Consider the following 22229-nt stretch of genomic DNA (forward strand, 5'->3'; position numbering starts at 1 on the left):
ATTAGGATTCGATTTTTTTCAGTATGTCAGCACAAATATTAATTGTTTACTCTCACAGACCCACCAGCTATATAATAGAAACATTGATAAAACATAATATTCACGTAAAATAGTTTTTTACGATTCTTGAGGAATCTTACTCTTATATTTTCGAATTTGAGTAAATAACATATTTAATATTTATTATAGAAGCTAATATTTATAAGGGTTTGTTGGTTTTTTTTTGACGGATTATTCAACTTGATATTCAACATCAAAATAAGAAAAAAATTGTAAATTGAAATGGATTTTAAATTGTTTTGAGAAAATATTTAGACATTTTACTGATATGTTTAGCCCTCAAAAATAGTATTCTCTATAGTCTATATAATTTTTGTAATTGGTAATTTTACTTGAAAATGTATTACTCAGAAACAAAAAAATTATTTTGGGTGAATACGTTTTGTCTACCTGTTTCAAATGTCCAGGTGGACTAGACTCAGCCAGAGAGATAAACAGTACTGACATAGTGACATCATTATGCAACTTTAATAAAGTATTTAATCATTTAATTTACATTTTGTTTAATTGGAAGTAATTAAGTCAAATTATTATCAAATGTGAAATTATTAAACTAAACAAACTTAAAAGTTAATTATGAATTAAATATAATATATATATTATTGTGACATATTATTATTGTAATAAACATTGTAACCTTGGCTTGACATTCAAAATAAAATCTAAAAGTATTCAAATGTACTTAGAATTTATACATCGTTTTTAATTAACTAAAATTATACAGTTAATAGGTACCTACAAATTGGCTTATTAGTTATTTGTACTTATGGGTAAGCTATGAAGTTTCCGGTAGACGGGTAGAGGGTAGGTACTGTTGTTACATGTGATCTACATCTACCAGCTACATGACAGTGGTGTTTAACCGAAACTTGTTTTTAAAAATATTTTTATGGCTATAATCAGGGCAGGACTTGGCAGGCGGGATACCGGGAGTTTCCCGGTGGGCCTCTTGTTTGAATTGGGCCGCTAGTACTAAGTAAGTTTGTTTTCATATTCTTTTAGGGACTTAAATTTTCTTTTAAGACTTAAAATAAAAGTATGATTTTTCCAATTTTCTTGCTTTTGACGAATTTTTATTAAATGTTGACGTATCAGACGCTCATAAACAGTTATTATAGATGTACGCTAAACTTTTTATCAATTTCCAATAACATCTACTTATGAGAAACATTGTACTATATTTTCAAGCATTTTGACGGACCAAACAATTTTGTATCGCCCAGCCCCCCCAGACATATTTTTTATAAATATAAATATAATATATTAAATAACAAATAAACAAAATCTAAACTTCTTTTCACATTGTCGCTTTATATATTAAATAATCAATAATTTATTTATCACATTGATTATACTTACTATTATGATTTATGACAACGTTTTTAAATTAAGAATAGAGTCTATAATATTTTATTACAATTGTATTTGTGTTGTAAAAAAATTGTTGCCCTCCCCCAGATCTTTGCTCTGGATCCGTGCCTGGTAACGACAATATTTTTTTAAAAAAACTAATAAATAATTTTAATTTTAATAAACCTTGATTTTTATTATGCCTATAAATAGCTCAAAAAAAGTCGCAATAAATAAAAAAAGTTATGGTGCATATAAATTAATAAGAAATCTAACTTTTTCCTGGGGTTTTTCCTTAATTTTTTGTTTGTTTTTCTAGACAGTTTTTTACTACCAATGTATTATTTACAAAATGTACAAAATACCACTTTCCTAAAAGAAAATATGCTATTGAAGGAAATTTAAGAGTTTTTACTGTCCCAAAGTGATAACAGAAATAAAAAAAAAACATACCTACATCATTAGAAAATCCAAACATTCAAAAATTCAAAATAACACATGATAGTTTGATACTTTGGTAGGCAGGTTAGATTAGGTAGGTATAATACAAATTAAACATTATACATATAATATATATTATAATATCTGTAATTCATAGCCAGTGGCTCATGATTTGGACGATGGGACGATCGCACCCCTACTAAAATTAATTAAATGAAGAAAATTACTTGTACAATATTCTTAATTTTACATTTTTAAAAAATATTGCAAATTTAAACGTGGACATCCAACGTAATTTTTACTAATTATTTCTTCTATAACCAATAGCAACAATTTATAAACAACAATTTCCATCGTAAATCTCAAAATCCCTGTTTGAGCACCTCCCCGGGCTGGGCTTAATGGGTTCAATTGTGAATTTAAACTATCAAGGACCCACTCAAGCACACACAACAAATTTCATTCAAATCGGCCCAGCCGTTTAGGAGGAGTTCAGTTACATACACACGTACAGTAGAATTATATATATAAAGATAAGTATATATAAGTATTGAATTGTACGTAGGTAATATATTTTTTGTATAATAGTAATTATTAAATAATAATAATAATAATTTTCATTTTCATTTATTTTTCACATTTACTCAAATACATTTACTTATTGATATTTACTTTTATTTTAAATGGTTCCACTAAAATGAACTTGTAATCTATAATATTTGTTGGAAAAGAAACTTCGTTTCTACCTGGTGTCCCATGACAGCACTCACTTTATTTTGAATCTAACAGTACCTAAGTCTTAATAACAATCATTTTATATTGAAGTTTATAATAATATTGTAATAAAAAATATAAGAAAATTGTAAAATATGTAATACTTATATTATCAATGTTATATACTACGCTAAACATCGTCGTTAATACTGATGATGAGTATATAAATAAATTGTTTTGCGTACTTCGCCCAAACATAATGTGTTACCCGGCGTATTGTATAGGCAAAATAGGTACACTGCTACAGTATTCATTGAATACTATCATTGAGTATAGATAAATATCTATACTCAATGATACTATTCAATAATATTATTCATAATTAAATTTTAATTCATCGCAAGTATATTATTACGTTCGTCGAGAGAAAGAGATTGCGCATAACCCGAAACGGATCGTATTTCGCCACAAGCACCCAAATAAAATTTTTTTAATAATTAGGAATTTTTAAACAATCCACATCTAATTTTTATTAAATTCTGCTTCATGTTCCCCTACAATTTTTTTTCTCATTTCTTTAACTCTAGTTGATTATTTTGTAGAAATTGTTGAAGCATTGACCACCAGGTGGCCTCTGTATGTGCCCACTTACGATATCGTGGATTTAATTGTATCTAAGAAGTCTGGTTTTACGGGATTGCGGCGGGGTACCTATGACCCGTTTTGGATGGTGTGCACATATTATGCTATATACAAGGCAATTCACCAAGCATGCTCATACCCTTTTTTCCATAGTGGATTAATTAATTTTTAATATAGGTTATTAGGTATATATACCTAGGTTAGGTATACTATACGTCTATGCTATTCTAAAGAATATATTTAAAATTTTTTGAGATTTTTCGTACTACTTAAGGGGGTGTCTTGCGGATACAAACAAAACCCCGTTTTTTTTGATGATGGGTGCTACGGTGTTTTAAAAATGTTGGTGATTATTACAGATTATTATTAAATGTTTAATATTAATAATGTGTAACTAAATCCAATATAACATCTATATTATTTTTATGTTTAAAAAATACATCTATAATTGATAAAAAATCTATATTCAATAAAAAGTGCGTTACAAAATATTGTTATTTGTCCGGAGTCGATCAGACAAAATTTTAGATTCTGAGCGGATTGATGAATGTATTGATTTTACAATGCCGTGTTTTATTATCTCAACAAAAACATTAGGTACATGTAAAAAACCTTAAGTTAGAAAGGTTGTGATATAAAAAAGGGGCTAAGTAATTTCTTGAATTCATTAGTATAGAATAATTGCTTATAATTATTTGTACTTGGTGAAGTGCCATAATTTAATACAAACAAATTAACTAAGCTTGGCGGCTATTAATATGTAAAACTCCAACTAAACATATAATACTGACATAAATGTTTACATACCCATTTTATATTTGTATAATATTACCATGATAGCACTATATTTTAAGTATACCTACCTACCTACATACTATAAGTAGCCGCCATGCTAAGTTAATTTATTTGTATTAAATTATTGCACTTCGTCAAACATTAAACACTTCAATACAAACAATTATAATTTATAAACAATGTCTATACTAATGAATATTTTACTTAGCCCCTTTTGGATATCACAACTTTTTTAACTCGAGTTTTATTTTCTTAGTGAGGTTTTTTACACTGTAGTGTTTTTATTGAGATGAACGAGATATCACTCATTTTTTTATTAAAATTTCTTAAAAACCTATTTATTTTATTTGTTTTTTTTTCTGGTTGAAAAGACTAGGCACCTAATACATAAATATCAATAACAGGTATTCAATCAGTGCCGCAAATAGGTGGGAGGCTTGTGGGGCTTAGCCCCCTCAAAATTACTCAAAGCCCCTTCAAAAAATAATAATATAATATATCTATACTATAATTTAAAAACATTTTTTTCGGAGCTTGATCGCTTCCCTCCTAAACATTTTTCCTATTTGCGCCATTGTATACAATAGACATATAAACAACTTTATTAAATAAGACATAAAGTGAACTGCTCACCATGTGAGTTACTAATTGGACAAAGTTTATAAACAAATACTTATAATGAATATTCATATTAATATTGTAATAATATTATAAGCACCTACTATATAGCACTGATTATGAATACTATTATTATTAAAATTATATTGTATTCATAATCAATGGTACTAGTCACTAAGTATATTAATACGGCAATAAAGTAAATAAACAAAATTTAGCGACGCACGGATATCAAAGCAGAACTTCAATACTGCGGTCACGAAGATAAAATAAATGCGTAGATATACGCAACGAGTCGGCCAGCATTACCTCCACTATACCACACATTGTTAAATTAGCGAATGCAACCGATGTGTGGCGGAAATATGCATGGTCTGAGCCCATTGGCGCAACTAGGGGAGTGTAAAACGGTCTTTAGCACCCCCAAGTTCTAGTTTAGCATCCTTTGTTTTATTACGTCTAACTATCATTATTATATTGAAATACCAAACATTTTATGTTTTTGAAATATAAAATATTATAGCACCCCACGGTTTAGAGGTCTATATAGTTGCACCCATGACTGAGCATGAGCGTTACACATACAACGCATCGTACAATTTTCGAAATATTGCGACTGTTTTTGCGATATTTATATACGCATACGATAATTTCGTGTCTTATTAGTTTCTTATTAAATTTATTATCGACAAAATATTTTATTCAAGGTCAAAATCTTGAAAATGTAATACAACGTTCCTCATAAGTTGTTGTAAGTGGAAATTCAAAGAAAGTTGAGCGTAAATCCACAGTAATTTTTTATGAGCGTTTGAATTTAGAATTTTGACAAAATTCATTAAATTTACACATTTTTAAATTCACACAATTTACACATTTTTTACACACTTTATCCGCAAGCACGGTAGGGCCGTGGTAGCCCCCCCTCCCTCTGTTGGCTGTACCAAAATGTATTACCTATTTAATTTATTTAAATTAAATATTTTGGATATTCGGATATTTGGATATTTTGAATATTTGGACGAATAATTAAAGAAACAATATTTTGTTACGTAAAATTATTTGTAATGTAGTCGTATTAAAAAAATAAATAAAGTCAGTAAAATTGATTTAAGTTTGCCCAAACTAATAGGGTAATTATTTATTTAAAAAATAGATTCGCCCTCCCCCCCTAGAAAACTGTCCAGGGACGTCACTGGTAACAATTGAAAAATATTAAAAATACATATGAACGTTTTTTTTTATACTTACGCATTGAAAGTTCAGATGTTGATTAAATTTATCAAATTGAAAATGTACAAATTATTTATTAGTTAAAAATTTATAAAATGTTCAATTTTTATAGCTAAAGATTAAAAATTTAAAACAAGGTTCTACGGAAGTAGTTGATACTAAACAATATATAAACACAGTTTTTTTACAGTTATTTCAATTTCAAATTTGGACGAAATTACATATTAGTTAATTAATAATTAATTACATATTTACATATTACCTGCAAGAATAACGATTATAATATTTATCGATATTATTATGGGATCGAGATCACGATTAAAGATATATCTGAGATCAAAATTCGAATGGTCGGTCTTTTTTTCCTCCACGGTCGGTGTCTTATTCTTCCACGATCTTCTGGTGGATTCTAGAATATTCTACCCCCGATTTTGATACGCTGCGCGTGTATATGTGTGTTTAATACAGTATTATACTGTCCGTGGGTTAGTGTCCTGTGTTTGTTGTGCATTGTGCAATGCCATTCGATAAACGCTTTCGTTGCAGTACGCCGATACGATTTCTTTCCCGAAAATAATATTTCCAAACGCGGAAGAGTAAAAAGTAACGACTTGCCTGTTGCCATAAATCCTTTGAAATTACATGCTACACAATATTATACGCCAGTGGACATTTCTTAAGTGAAATTTACTCGTAAAAGAACACCATTCACTATACGTGTAAGTAATTTATATTTTTACTACCTACGTTAAAAATAATTGGATTACCCGTAGGTCATAATGTTATTATGATTGTACTCGTCTTTGGATGTGTACCTATTGTGTGCTATGTGTAAGTCGTTCTCCTGTGCTCAACGCAATGGATATTTATACAAAATGGGTATACATGTGGTGGGCTTGTGTTTTTTTTTTTTTTTATCTATTATTGAATTGCATATTAGGTATTTGATGTCCATGTCTCTCCATTTCATTCGCTTGTACATTTTTAACTCCGATTTCGGTCTTTATTGTACGTCTATGGTCTATCCACTACACCAAGATTATTTCGACCTTTTACTGTTTGTTGAAGTGTGATAACCATAGCTTGTAAGTAAGTACTTATATGGTAGTGTATATCTGTATCACGAGAATTATAAATTCAACTATCCTTCATCCATCTATGTAGGTATAGAAAGTTCAAAGTTATATCTATAGGTAGTTGTAGTTGTTTAATGCTTACATTAAAATCCTTATAAGAACTCATAAATAAAACATTAATGTTATTTTATCCAAATGGTGATATGATTGAAAAAACTGTTCATATCTATGTAGTTTACTCTTCTGTTTGAGTTAATTTAATGCTTTCTGCTTACATTATTTTACACACTTCATAATTTACACAAGAATAACATTTTTTTTTTATATATCTTGAATTTAATGTTCTAATTAAGTAAGTGCCTAGATACTTAATATTTTAAAAATATAATCAAATATTACTTAATATCAGAATACTGGAAAATGGTCTATACTCAAAAGCAGTTTTGATTAATATCTGTACTTAATGATGTTTAATTTGTATATAATATACCTTGTCAATAACAATAAATACAATATTTATTATTTATCATTATTTATTTTAACTCAATTCTCAATTTCTCCTACACTATCGTTATCAATAATTTGTTCGAATTTCTAATTGGAAATGTTACGGAATTAAAAGTTTTTTTTTTATGTTTAACCAATATTTTTATTTATTTCATTTACAAATGATTAAACATGTTAGTATCAATATTTATGAGTTATAATTTGATAAAAACAGTCTTTTTCTTTTCCCCATTCTAGCACACTATTCTTTATTTTATTAATATTGCCTATTCTTTCTTTAATATCTATGGTTATAATTTATAACACACCTAATCACAAATTTAATTAGAACAAAATAAATATATTTTTGATTAGGCATTCATTCGGATTATATTGATATCTTCATGGGCTAACCTATTTTTGTTTTATAATAAACAAATACATAATTGTTGAATTTTTTGTTATACTATAAATCATTATTTTAACAACTATTAACTTTCATGTGAAATATATGCCTATTAGATAAAATATTCATTAAGGCGATATGATACCGTGATTTTCTGTTTTTGTCTAACACACGGATAGGATTTTAGACTGGTTCTTTGCCAAACATATCAATTGATTTAATCAAGCAATAAAAATTCTAAAAACAGATTTGAATTTATCGTCAAGTCTACTTGAAATCGACTTTCAAACATTTTTGATTTTAACTTCTCCAAATATTGAAATACAACAATTTATAAATACTTATTTTTAATATGATATTTTTAGAAATTTGGGGAATAATATCTAAAATGTGGGAAAGTCGATTTCAAATAGACTTGACGACCAATTCAAATATGTTTTCAGAATTCTTATTGCTTCATTAGATCAACTGGTATGTTTTGCGAAAAACACGTCTAAAATACTATATCGCGCGTGTTAAACAAAAACAGAAAATCGCGGTATCAAATATAATTTTTTTGTCACAATTATTGTTTTTATGTAACCCATCTTCCTACTAAAAAGCTTTTATTTGATATCGTCAATGTTTTAGGCAATCAGCACAATTAGGTATATTATTATAGTTTTATCCTTATTATGAAATCCTTGATAACAGTTGAATTTGATTTTAGCATATGATGGGAAAGGACTATTACCAAATCCTAGGAGTGTCAAAGGGAGCCGCAGACGATGAAATTAAAAAGGCTTATCGAAAATTGGCACTCAAATACCACCCAGACAAGAATAAAAGTGCTGGAGCTGAAGAAAAATTCAAAGAGGTAGCAGAAGCATATGAAGTACTGAGTGATAAAAAAAAACGGGATATATATGATAAATATGGAGAAGATGGTCTTAAAGGAGGTGTTGGCCAAGGAAATAATTCTAACAACTATTCATATACTTTCCATGGCGATCCCAGAGCAACATTTGCACAGTTCTTTGGCTCATCAAATCCATTTGGCAATATATTTGGTAATAGTGGTGGTTCAATGTTTGATGATGAAATGGACTTTGATGATGGTTTTATTCGAATGTCACATGGGCCACCTGGCATGGGTGCTTTCAGGTCGCAGTCATTCAATGTTCATGGTTCACCAATGGGAAGAACTAAAGAAAAAGCTCAAGACCCAGCTATTGAACATGAAGTATATGTGTCATTAGAGGATATAAGTAGAGGATGTACAAAAAAAATGAAAATTTCCAGACGAGTGCTCCAAGCGGATGGGACTTCTAGAAAAGAAGATAAAGTGTTAACAATCAATATAAAACCTGGTTGGAAATCGGGTACAAAAATTACATTTCAAAAAGAAGGAGATCAAGCAATGAACAGAATACCTTCAGACATTGTTTTTGTAATAAGAGACAAACCTCATCCAGTTTTTAAACGTGATGGAAATGATATTAGATATACAGTTCCAATTACTCTAAAACAAGTAAGTTTTTTTTTTTTTTTATCAATGATTTTAAAATAATAAAAACAATTTTAATTTATAGGCACTATGTGGTGTAGACATTGTAGTTCCTACTTTAACTGAAAAAAAATTACCTCTCAACCTAAAATCAGAAGTTGTTAAACCTACAACAGTTAAACGATTTCAAGGTTATGGTCTTCCATATGCTAAAGAACAATCAAGAAGAGGAGATTTATTGGTGTCATTTGATATTAAATTTCCCGAAACAATTTCACCTGCTATGAAAGCTGTTTTGTGCGATACACTACCGTGAGTGGTTTAAATTGGTTCAAAATTATATTTGGCCTTTTATTTTGTCTAATGAAAATAATTTTTTTTATATATACATGATATATTATTATATTTATAAGATATATTGTATGTTTCTTAATCTTGTTTTTTTTTTTCTAACATCTTCGTTGATTGAAGATAAAATAATAAATATTCCCGAAGTTAATAATTTAGGTCTAATATGTACATAGAATTTAACATTAATTTTTTGTTAATAAATTGAACAACATTCTGGTTTATCTGTATGCGACGATTTTATTGAAATATTTCTCCTCGTTATTTAATCTGTGCGCCAAAACTTGTAGTTCTATTTATATATACACTATATTTTATTTATAGATATTTTCATGTAAAGTTACATGAGAATATTGGCTCTTGTGCCTAAATGCGCCACTGGACAAATTATGTTTTACAATAATTATTGTATATTTATTGCTAATTTATGTATATAAATATGTAATTATATTAAAACAATAAGAAAACTAATTTATTTAAGTTATAAATTATTTGTTGTATTTTTATTTTACATACAACAATATCTAGATTTTATTTTCAAACATCTCTTGAATTTTTCTTTTTATAAAAATAATTCTTTTATACTCCCTGACAGGAGTCAACATTTCTTCAAATACTGACAATTGATTACATTAAGTTTTGTTTCATACATTGTATGGTTTTGACAAACTAATAGTTTTTTACAAAGTACACCATACCAGTTGCAACAAAATAAATTTTTGACTATAATATGGTAGTAGGTACAAACTAATAACAGAGAATATAAAAATGTAAAGTTCATATATAGTTGGTATCTAGGTTTATCATAAATACTAAATAGGAACCTACTAACTTATGCACCTGTGGAGATTTTATATTTCCAGAAAAGATGAAATATGGATAGAATTGAGTTCTAAGTTTTAACTATATATTATAAACTCATGACATGTATCTTGATTGACACAATAGGTATATTCAATAAAATGTGTGTGAAATTAGGGTTGAGCGAGCAGGCATTCCTACCAATAAAGTTTCTTTTTATAAATTTAAATTAATGTTTAAGGTTAAATGCACATTATTTGGCGTGATTATTGTTTTTCTTAGTGCATTAAATTCAGTAGTAGTCATTGGATAATTCCTGCATTAAAATTTAAGAGGACGTTGCACTCGCGTGTTGTCTGTCTTACACACGTACGGCATGGGAAATACCCAATTATACGCAGTCTGAGTAGTACTACCTCAATTTTGGTATATAAACACCTATTACAAAATAAAGATTTTTATTATTTTTACAGTATATTATACATACTGTTCCCTAGGAACAATAAGAATATGTGGCAATAGAAAATAATATATACATGATTATATTTTGATGAGAGAAGTCACCTAGTGGTCCAGTCTACGCTTGCTTGATAAAAATATTTAGGTGGGCAAAAAAGGTATTTTAAAAATGTTGAAATTTTCGATATTTCTAAACGATATAATGAACTTTTTTTTTTGGGTAAAAATTGAAGAAACGCAATGATTGGCCTCAGAAATATTGTCATAATTCAATTTTATAATAGGAACCAAAATTGAGTTGTATACTCTACTGCGTTAACACGTTTTGTCTATATTGTAAATGAGTAAGATAACACATGCAGGTGTGACGTCCTCTTAAGGAAAAGTATTTATATTATCAAGAGTATTAACACCTTAGTTCTAACTAATAGTGGAGTTCATTTAAGATAGTGAGTAGTAGAGGTCAGTGCGAGCCATTTTTAACAGCCCATAATTTAATTTTTTTTTTATAAAATAATATTGACTAATTACTACTATCATTGAGCGAGTAGTGGTGTAAAAAAAAATATTTATGTAATTTAGTCATGAACACATCTCACGGTGTTGCCAATTAAGATTAAGTAGATTTGACCGAGAAATATTGTACAATCTACCCACAACCAACCCTCAATATTTATATTATGTACACTGATCTCTTAAGTGAGATATACAAATGTATATAATATTAATACACAAAATGGAGTCACAGATAAAGCCTACCCACAAATATATAGGCAGATTAAAATTCTGCATACTTTGAAAACAACTTCTGACTTTGCTTATTTGTACCTTTTGAGCATAGATTTAATAGAATATGCAATTATGACTGTTTTGCTCATTATTACAAAGTGCTAATTATAATATATTTAAATAATGTCTTACTCAACAGATAATTATATAATGAGCGATGTAAGTAACTTATCTAACACGCACATGGGTTTGATAAGTTTGGGATTCGCACGGGTAAATGTACATGTTTTCAAAGAATGTGATTTTTTATTGTTTAGACTTACACATTTAACACACTTAAAACATTTTACCTAGGTACCTGGTTGAATTTTCTTACCAGATATTGGTAAAACAAGCTAACAATACGTGCCGCTCTGGTGGCATAATCCTCAACTCACATATTCGGAATGTGTAGATATAATTTTATATTGGTTATATTACTTTTTATAATTAATTAATTTTGATATCAAAACTTTATACCCTTTTATAGCTAACTGTATACGTACAATTTATACTAATATAATCAAATACATTTAAATACACTTCACTTAAGACAAAATGTCGGGAAAATAAATACAAGGTCCCGCATCAATGCAGGGGGGGTATCCGCCTAACCATCAGTACGATAGTGCTCCCAGTGTTAATTTGTTTTGCCAATACCATTGTTGAAAGGATTTTATAGTACTTATCAAATACAAAAAAAAAGACAAAATGTTAATGTTGAAAGAATAAAAATACTTTATTTGACCAATTGCACAAACAAAAATCTGAAAGAAAATTTTTTAAATATATTATATTTCAGTTCTAATAATTAAAAACTTAAACAAATCAATATCTATTATATATAAATTTTTATAAATCAAAAATTATATTTAAATTTGTAATAGATAATGTGATTATTTTATTGAGGTTGTCTCCTCAGTAGCGTTTATGCCACCCAAAGGCAGTTAGTATATTTAGGTATAGGTATAGGCAGTCAGTCTATTTAACAAAGAATTTTATAACTCAATAAAAAATTATAATATTTGAATTAAATTCAATAAGCACCACAAAATAAAAGTTACATAACCAAAACCATTTTCAAGTATGAGCGAATACAGGTAATTACTAATTACTAGTTACTACAAATAAATATATGAAAATATTTATAGTTTAAATTTAATTTATAGAAACATTAATTGCTTATTGAGATACTGCTGAGGGCGGTGGATGGGATGCTAACCCCGACCAAATAAACCACTGAACTCAAATCCTAATCTTAAAATATATTTTAGGATTTGAGCATCAGTGGCAAAAATACTCACTACTTTTATTCTTCCGGAATAACCACGGCACCATCATCAATTCCTTCAATGATATCATGTGGATTTTTACCATCAACAGTACAACCAACACTCTAGAAATGAATTATATTTTTATTGAATGAATAAAACAAGTATTATTATATTAATAAATAATACCTGAGCTGATCCTAAAATTTCTTTTACGGTTCCAGACAAAGTTCTGGCCATTGATCTTGGTCTCATTGTTCTACTAATGTTAATAATTTCATCCAAAGTTACATTTCCATTGTGTTTAACTGTAAAATGAAATATAATAGTTCAGAGAATAATCATAATAAGAATTGATAAAATAAATATTTGAGAAAGATCTTTTTGTACGAGTCCGCAAAACCAGACAATGACACTCAGTAGTTCTGGGTGAAGCAACTCTATTATAATTTTAATATACGACAGTTTGTTAAAATCATGCAAGTCATTAAAACTAGCATGAGGAACAATAGTCGATTGAGTTCACAAACTAAAGAATTGTCACGAGGCAATAAACATACCATTTTTAACCTTCTTCCTATCACGAGGTGGTTCTTTAAGAGCTTTGATCACCAATGATGATGCAGAAGGGACAACAGATATTGTAGCCACTCTGTTTTGGATGGTTAATTTAACAGTGATTTTTAGACCTTTCCAGTCAGATGTAGCCTTGGCAATATCATCACCGACTTTCTTGGGAGACTAAAAGAAAAAAGATGTTTTTATATTAATTTCATAAAATCTATGCAAAATCACTATAGAAACAAAATTAAATAATTCTTGAAACTTACCAAACCCAATGGACCAATTTTCGGAGCAAGAGAAGATGTAGCACCAACTTCTCCTCCTACACATCTCATGTACACTGCAAATAAATAAAGATCAGTAGTACTAAAACGAATAAAATAGATATTGGACAAAATTATTTTTACAAACAAAAATTAACCTCTAAATAAAATGTAGCAATTATATCAATTACAAGTCATGTACCTACTACACACGCTTAGTACATGTCAGAAAAATCATTCAGAAATGAGATTTCTCAAATCAGAATAATAAAATTCTAAATTTCAATATAAAATACGTAATATAATTATAATTTTGTCACGTGTTTTTCAAGAATTTTAAGAGAAAAAATATATTACCTTCTTTGACTTCGCTAGGATCGAATTTTGGTGGCATGATTAATTAATAGTAACTGAACAGTTTTAATTTAATTGAAAAATAAATTAGAAGTTTTTTGGGTAACCCAAGAGTCGAAAATCGAAATCACGTAGACGTAACCAGAACCCGATCGTAAATGAGAGAGTCACCACTCAATAGCCACTGCATCAAGGCGCATTCAAGCCAATGGCCAGTTGTCACAACACTTAACCTCAAATTGTCCCTATCGTGGGGGGAGCTTATACGATTTTCATTTCATGGATTAATAAAACGTACAGAGTAACCAACGTTACTGCTCAGTGAATTGTAGTATCTGTATAACAAATTTTATATGATTCAAATCGTGGTTGACAAATCAGCTGGTGATGCCCACCCGTGACCAGAATCAAGATGTAGAGAAAATTGTCAGCTCCACTTTCACTCATGGTCCATAGATTTAAGATTACTCCCATGGCTTCTATACAATATCGTGGAATCTGTAGGTAATAAAAGAATTCTATAGTAATACAATTATATTTCTAAATTATTTTATTATCTATGGTAGCACACTAGAACCCACAATTTACAGTAAACTTGTTTCCTAAATTTATTTTTTTTTTGCGACTAATTTAAATAAATCTTTTATATTACATAATATGATATTAAATCATTGGGTCATTACAAAAATACTAAATCTTCTTAATTCAAAAATAGTATTTTATTTTATTTACTGCTATCATATATCTTATAGTTAAATTTTTTTTCCGATATAACCTAATATTATTGACAAAATTAAATTCATTAAATTTGTTTTAAATGTATTCATGCAATGTTACAGTTACGTTTAGCGTAGGTACAACAATAAATGTTGCTCTCGTCATGTTTATACTACATTTAAAATTACCAATGATAACCGCACTATTTATCATGAAGCTTTTCAAAAACTTCAGTAGGTAATATTCATATTCATGATTCCTACTGTTCATTTCGGAAAAAACGAATTAAACTGAGCCTATACCTATGTGAATGAAAAAATAAATAAATCAGTTGCCATATATGATAGATTATAATATTATATTGATACATGTGTAATAAAGATATATCGTCTAATATTTTATATGTATTATGTTTACCTAAAAGTTCTCTGATTTGACTGATTTACTTGGTAAAATTATAAAATACCTTTGATTCTATGTGTTCAAACGTACCTATAGTATTAGTATACCTGTGTACTATAGTGTCTATTTGTACCTGTTCGTATTGGCTTTTAGAGTTTTAGTCAATGTGCGACGTGCCTCCTAAACGCCCATCACTCAAAATAATACATCAATGGGGGGGGGGGGGGGGCATGGTCCATCCCCCCCCCCCTTAGGGTACGCCACTGCCTATATACCTATTTAGGTACAAACAGTATACGACATGATACAGAATTATACGATGTACAAGGCGCGGACTGGTAAAATAGGGCACGGGATGCTACATAATTTAAAGGGAAAATAACAAAAATTGATGGGGCGAATTTAATACATGTAGATTATTTATAAAATATTAATATATTTTATTTTGTTTTAAAAATATATTGAATATACGTTAAAAACGTAAATAAGTACCAATAGTTACAACCAACTATTTCAATCGAAGTTGTACAATATTATAGATTACTAGTAATCGTAAGTTGATAACAATCTGCTGTTCATTGGATGTCTAGAGTCTTTAAATATATAATAAATAATATTAGGCAAATATATTTTAGGGCAAGGGATGCTGTAGCATCCCAGCATCCCAGCCAGTCCGCGCCTGACCATGTATTCAGTAATCAGTATAGTTTTTGTAAGTAAATGCCTGTTACTCCACAGCACTATATGCATATTAATACACCTATTATACTCATATTCTCGCCTAGGTTGTAAAAACTAATATGGATGGGGTAATCTCATTTAACTACGTTTACCGTAGTAAAAATAAAATTATCGACTATCATGATGATATTGAATATTGAGAGGAGGAAGTTCGCAATGCAGTCCACTGAACGTCTGAACTATAATATTATATTGTATTTAGTTCAGTGCATGACAAATTATATAATTCGTCATGGTTCAGTGGAGAAGTCAAGTGCCTACCATGGTCCATGACTACTCCGTGCGCACGCTTATGTACAATTTATTGTATTTATATCTATATGTTACAGATCCTTAATATATTAGTTACGAGCCTCCGAATACCCCCCAAACCACGGCTAAAATGCACTTTACCAACCCCCTCACAATTTTCAATTTTTTTTTTCAAACGACTTGTTTTTTATGCTTAAAACGATGGTGTACATTTTTTAAATTGGAAACTATTATTTTAGAAGTTATATAGCTTTCCAAAGTTTGCGATTTTACGTTTATGTGCTTGTGCGCAACGCTACTTGACATGCCACGCGAAGCGCCTATAACAAATTTAATTTTTTTTTTTTTACATAGGTAACCATTAGCCCTTAGGCGCAACTAGACCAATATTTTTAGGGGTGCACAAATTATAAAGATTTCTTGTATAATTTCCCCTTAACACTGTATATAATCTATAAATGATAATTTAAAATTTATATTTATGTGCTACCTATATATTTTTAATATTTTTGTGAAACATTAAATACTAAATTGTGACTACTACATAATTTTTTGGCCAGTAAATTGTATTTATTTAAATTACTGCTAGTTCAGACTTCTGGACGACTTGGTCCACCTCGATCTCTCCTAACTCAATTATACCCTAAACCATAATGCCATTACAATTATTTTTATTCGGTTGAGTAGGTACTTTTTAACTGATTTAAACTAGAATTAAAATAACTTCAAACAGAAATACTTAGATCGTTAATTTCTTGTTCTGTAGTTTTGTTTTTTTTTTTAATACTACATGTACTTACTATGGATGTAAATAGGGGCAGTCTTCTTATAGTGGAGAGCTCAGAGCTATACCTACTTGGTATTAATTTTTGTATCGTGTGTTAGTCTGTCTTGGCCACAAACACATTATAAACAAACGTACAAAAACAAGTTATTCATAATTATTATTATAATAAATAATAGATATGCTGGCTCAATAGTTGGTATATGCTGCCTAGTTATTAATTTTCTTATTAATGTTATTATTTATTAACGTTTTAATTTTATTCAAAATACATTTGTATAATAATATAATACTTCAGTTTTTACTTTTTACTTTCATTAATAATATTAAAATTTTTCCGATTCTAAAAGTCTTCCTTTATTCTTTTTAATTTTTTTAAGTTTATTTTCGTTCGTGAAATAAAAGTTCTTTTTATTTTCAACATAAAACAATATTGTCGTCCCCTCATCATTTAATCTCCATACCAAACACATATCACCCATCTATCACCAGCCGGCGTCACTCGCACAAAATAAACACTTTGTTCCAGGACCGTAAAAAAATGTTTATGAATGAGTTTCACGACATTTAAAACAAGTTGAATAAAGTGGTCCTATAGGAAATATCAACTAGGAATAATGAGTGGTAGGAGGAGACTTAAAAAAAAAATGATTTTGGTAATCTCTAAATAATAATAAATTAATTAATTATAATATATAAAATAAAAAGGTGGATAAGTGGATGTCGCTCTGCTGTAGAGTAGGTTACAAGTGGGTCACTATAATGGATGGTGTTAAATTTGAATTCAATGAAATAATATCATTGTATAAGAAAAACGATTCTGAGCGAAAACGGGGTCAGACAGCCTATGGTATTACTAATATATTTGATGATAATATTGTGAATAAAGTAATTTATATATAACCTATTTACGTGGAACCTTGTTTTAAATTTTCAATTCTTAGCTATAAAATTTGAAAATTTTATGCATTTTTAACTATACAAAATAATTAATAAATTTTAAATTTGATACATTTTGTCAAAATTCGAACTTTAAATCCTTATAAAAAAAAATTGTGCCTATGCATTTTTAATATTTTTCAACTGCTATTATAAAAATATATCAGGAGCCTTGCATTAAATTTTCACGCTTTTTTACCCAATAAATAAAATGTTATTGATAATTTTAGGAAAAAAAACAAAAAAAATTTAAAACTGACAATGTCCATAAACAGCTAAAAAAAAACTCAAAATATTTTCAACATTTTATGGTGTATAACAAATGAAAATATAAACATTCAGTAAAATTTTCATGTATCTACAGTTATTCGTTTTTGAATAACAATAAAATAACAAAACCACTCATGATAAATCGAGTGAATATCCAATATTGTGAAAATATGAACTTCAAACGCTCGTAAAAATTTAATTTGACTTTCTTATAGACATTTTTTTTTTGATAAAGGTAGACAAATTTATGAGTAATCTTATATTACATTTTCAAATCTTAGATTTATAAAGATTGATTCATAATAATTTTCGTGATTTTTCCGTATTTTGTCAAAATTTGAACTTTAAATGTTTATAAATAAAAACACTGTGACTAAGGATTTTTAATTTTTTCATCTGCCTTTGAAACAATAACCTAGGAGCCTTCTATTAAATTTTCAAGCTTTTTTACTCAACAGGTAAAATTGTATTGATATTTATAGAAAAAAAAACTAAAAAAATTGGAAATTGACAATGTCCGTAAACAGCTCAAAATAAGTCAAAATATTTTGAAAATGTTATCGTGTATAGAAAATGCAAATATAAACAACCAGTTAAAATTGCATGTCCCTACGGTCATTTGTTTTAGAGTTACACCAAAAACTATTTTGTGGAAAACCAATTTTGCGTAAAAATTCCCGTTTTTCCTTAATTTTTATGTTGTTTTACCCTGCGCTTTTGAAAACTATTGGGAATTTTAAAATTTGACCTTCCGAATGCACCAACTAGATTCACTTTTCCATCGAATAAGATACTGTTGAAGAAAATCGAAGCAGTTTAACTGCCTCAAACCGTGATGACAGACACAAAAAAAAGAAATAAAAAAAAAACATACATCATTGTAAAATCAATACATTTATTGTTCCACTCAGAATCTAAAAATCATTTAAAATCTTGTATTATATTTTAAAATATTAGATTTAAAAAGAAAAAATTTTATGAATTCTTAACTCAAAATAATTTGGTAATTTTCGTGATTTTTCCATATTTTGTCAATTTTTGAACTTTAAATGCTTATAAAAGAAACTGTGACTAAGGATTTTTAATATTTTTCATAAGTCATTGTAACAATATAGTAGGAGCCTTGTATTAAATTTTCAAACTTTTTACTCAACAAATAAAGTTTTATTGACATCCATAGAAAAAAGACTAATAAAATTGGAAACTGAAAATGTTCCTAATTAGTTCAAAACAAATCAAAATTTTTTGAAAATTTTGTCTTGTATAGAAAATTCTAATATAAATGACCAGTGAAAATTCCATGTGTAAACGTTCGTTTGTTTTAGAGCTACACCAAAAACCAAAATCGATTTTGCGTAAAAAAATCCCGTTTTTCCTTAATTTTTATGTTGTTGTTCCCGGCGCTTTTGAAAACTATTGGAAATTTAAAATTTTGACCTCCCATTGCACCAACGATAATCACTTTCCTATCGAACAAGATACTGAAGTTAAAAATCCAATCATTATTTCGACTACTTATCGTGTACACAGACACAAAAAAAAAATAAAAAAAAAAAAACCACATCATTATAAAATCAATACATTCATCGTTTCACTCAGAATCTAAAATATGATAAATATAATAATAATAGTAATAATAATATAGTCATAGTTATAATATTAGGACCGTGTTGAATTTTAAATAAGGATCGGGGTAATATCATACTAATAAATTAAAACTACTGTATCTTTACTCCTCTTGGACTTATAATGCTATGTGTCATGCGACAAATATAAATCCTCGGCTCTAGTGCCTAGCTCGCTTTGGTAACATACTAAAATTCAATGCTATTAAGCCGAAAATGTGCGAATGCCGTGCTGCGACAAAATTAAAACCTATTCAACGTTAAATTTGATATTTATTTATTTATTTATATTAAAATACATATGTTTTATTGATGTATAAATTACGAAATATGTTCTACCTACGAGAGAAGTGCAGTTTTCGCTGTACCGATCTATGATGTAAATTACAATATTATTGTACCTAGTCGACCGGTGTTCGCGTGTCTCGCTTGCGATGTGGATCAGGGGACAACACAATAAAAAAACGCTCTACGTGTTATACCTCATGCTTTTAAACAATATGGACGATGTGATAATATACCAAATGTCGTGTAACAAGCAAGGTGGTGTGGAAACTTACGCGACGCTGTAGTAATCCTATACATCGAGTACATTAAAGTAATATAGATAACACCAATAATAATAATATAGATAAAATCCTGTATAACATAAGACCGTGGTAGAGATTAGTGAAACATATTTTTGGTGCTATACCTACAGATCACAGGTAGCTTAAGCGCAAATTTACGAAACTTCGGAGGCTGAAGAAATGTTTGGACGCTTCCCTTCATGCGACAAAATCACATTTAAAAATTATTTTTTTCTAAACATCAGATATCAGTGTGGCGCCATTTGTAAGACGCGTAGGTATGTAAAAAATTTAAAAACCAAACATTTTGTGATAAATGATTCCTATTATATTATAATAGTATATGTGTTTAATAATCAATACATTTCGATAACAAATTATAAACAAGGAGACAATGTCAACGCACTCACGACTCACATATAGTCACATTCATAGGCAGTATGTCGTTATGCCAAAGATAAAGATAAAATGTCGTTACTCGTTATCCTGTGTTCAAAGTTATTTCGTCAACCGATAATATTATAATATTATGACTATGGACTATAGTTACACAAATAAGTAATAACTAATAACTACGTATCTGTGACCTGTTCTGTGCAACACATTAAATAAGCTAAAGATTATTTCATATGTTATAGCTGGCAACATAATAGCGAAATATACCTACATATTTTATTCCTCAATCTACAATGATATAATATAGCCATATAGGTATAGACGTATAGTACAACATTTTTGTATTCGAAATAATGAAAATATAATGGAAAAAGTATTTTATTTTTTGGGGTGCACAAGTCCCCTCAGCATCAGGCATTAGCCTGTCATCTACCTGAAGATAACTGCTTTTTAAGCACCAAAGTGGTTTTACAGACATCACTTTTTTCGCCACAGTTCAGCCGATGAAAATGTAGCATAATGAGTATTTATGTGTTATAGAGCTCTGCACGGTCCGTTTTCTTATAGATCGGACCGGACTGATAATTTTTAACAGAGACCAAGACCAGACCGGGCCGGACCGGACTGATACATCTTAAAAAAGACTAGGACCGGACCGGACCAGGCTGATAAAATAAAAATGAAGCCAGACCGAACGATTTTTTTATTTTAATAATGATTTTTATTTTTCAACGTACCTGATATAAATTATATTATTAAATCAACGTTCAAAATGCAGATCACTATAGACCGGACAATATATACCTAATATAAATTTGAAGGTGGACTGGACTGGATCATTTTTTTTTTAAGGATCGAACCGGACCGGACCATTTTTTGTGTTTTAAACGAAGAGACCTAACCACATTAAATTATAATACACAAAGACCAAAAAAAACCGTACCATAGTCCGGTCCGGTCTGGTCTAGACCAGACCGTGCAGAGCTCTAATTGTGTTATAAATTATAATAATATAAACTAAAAACTTCGATTAGCTATAAGCCTATAACTTCGAAACTAAATTCGTGCGCCAAATTCTGATTTCACCAACATTTTTTCCACTCTAAAAATGACTGTCCCACATCTAGTTAAAATACGTAAAAAAAAAAATTTAAATTTGTTATAGGCACTACGCGTGGGTGGCACTCAAGTAGCATTGCGCGCAAGCACATACACGTAAAATCGCAAAACTTTGGAACGCTAATACGCTATAACTTCTAATATATAATAGTTTCCGGTAAAATAAAAATTGAAATTTGCGAGGGGGTTGGCAAAGTGCATTTGTTACAATTGTTTGTGCAGTTATATCGACCGTGCGAACGGAATTTTTCGTAATATTTTTGTTCCGCGTCAATTGTATTCT

The 22229-nt window shown here is 29.0% G+C and overlaps 2 protein-coding genes across 3 annotated transcripts; one reads left to right on the forward strand and one right to left on the reverse strand.

The window, feature by feature from the left end:
- Positions 1-6315: 6315 nt before the first annotated feature.
- LOC132948900 (dnaJ protein homolog 1) lies at positions 6316-9882 on the forward strand. Of its 2 annotated transcripts, none has more exons than XM_061019587.1 (3): positions 6316-6569; positions 8528-9328; positions 9390-9882. In XM_061019587.1, exons 2-3 carry the CDS (start codon positions 8531-8533, stop codon positions 9618-9620), a joined length of 1029 nt encoding a protein of 342 aa, XP_060875570.1. In that variant the 5' UTR covers positions 6316-6569; positions 8528-8530; the 3' UTR covers positions 9621-9882. The 2 variants fall into 2 exon arrangements, with proteins under 2 accessions (XP_060875570.1, XP_060875571.1); XM_061019588.1 differs by lacking the exon at positions 6316-6569 and adding an exon at positions 6603-6939.
- Positions 9883-12394: 2512 nt separating this feature from the next.
- Positions 12395-14337, reverse strand: LOC132949464 (large ribosomal subunit protein uL11). Its single transcript, XM_061020374.1, has 6 exons — positions 14136-14337; positions 13782-13855; positions 13512-13692; positions 13141-13259; positions 12985-13076; positions 12395-12447 (listed from the first exon to the last, which is right to left on the reverse strand). The coding sequence occupies exons 1-5, from the start codon at positions 14170-14172 to the stop codon at positions 12990-12992; spliced, it is 498 nt and encodes a 165-aa protein (XP_060876357.1). The 5' UTR covers positions 14173-14337; the 3' UTR covers positions 12395-12447; positions 12985-12989.
- Positions 14338-22229: the final 7892 nt, after the last annotated feature.

This window comes from Metopolophium dirhodum, chromosome 7, assembly GCF_019925205.1.
Source record: "Metopolophium dirhodum isolate CAU chromosome 7, ASM1992520v1, whole genome shotgun sequence".
Classification (NCBI taxonomy): Eukaryota; Metazoa; Arthropoda; class Insecta; order Hemiptera; family Aphididae; genus Metopolophium; species Metopolophium dirhodum.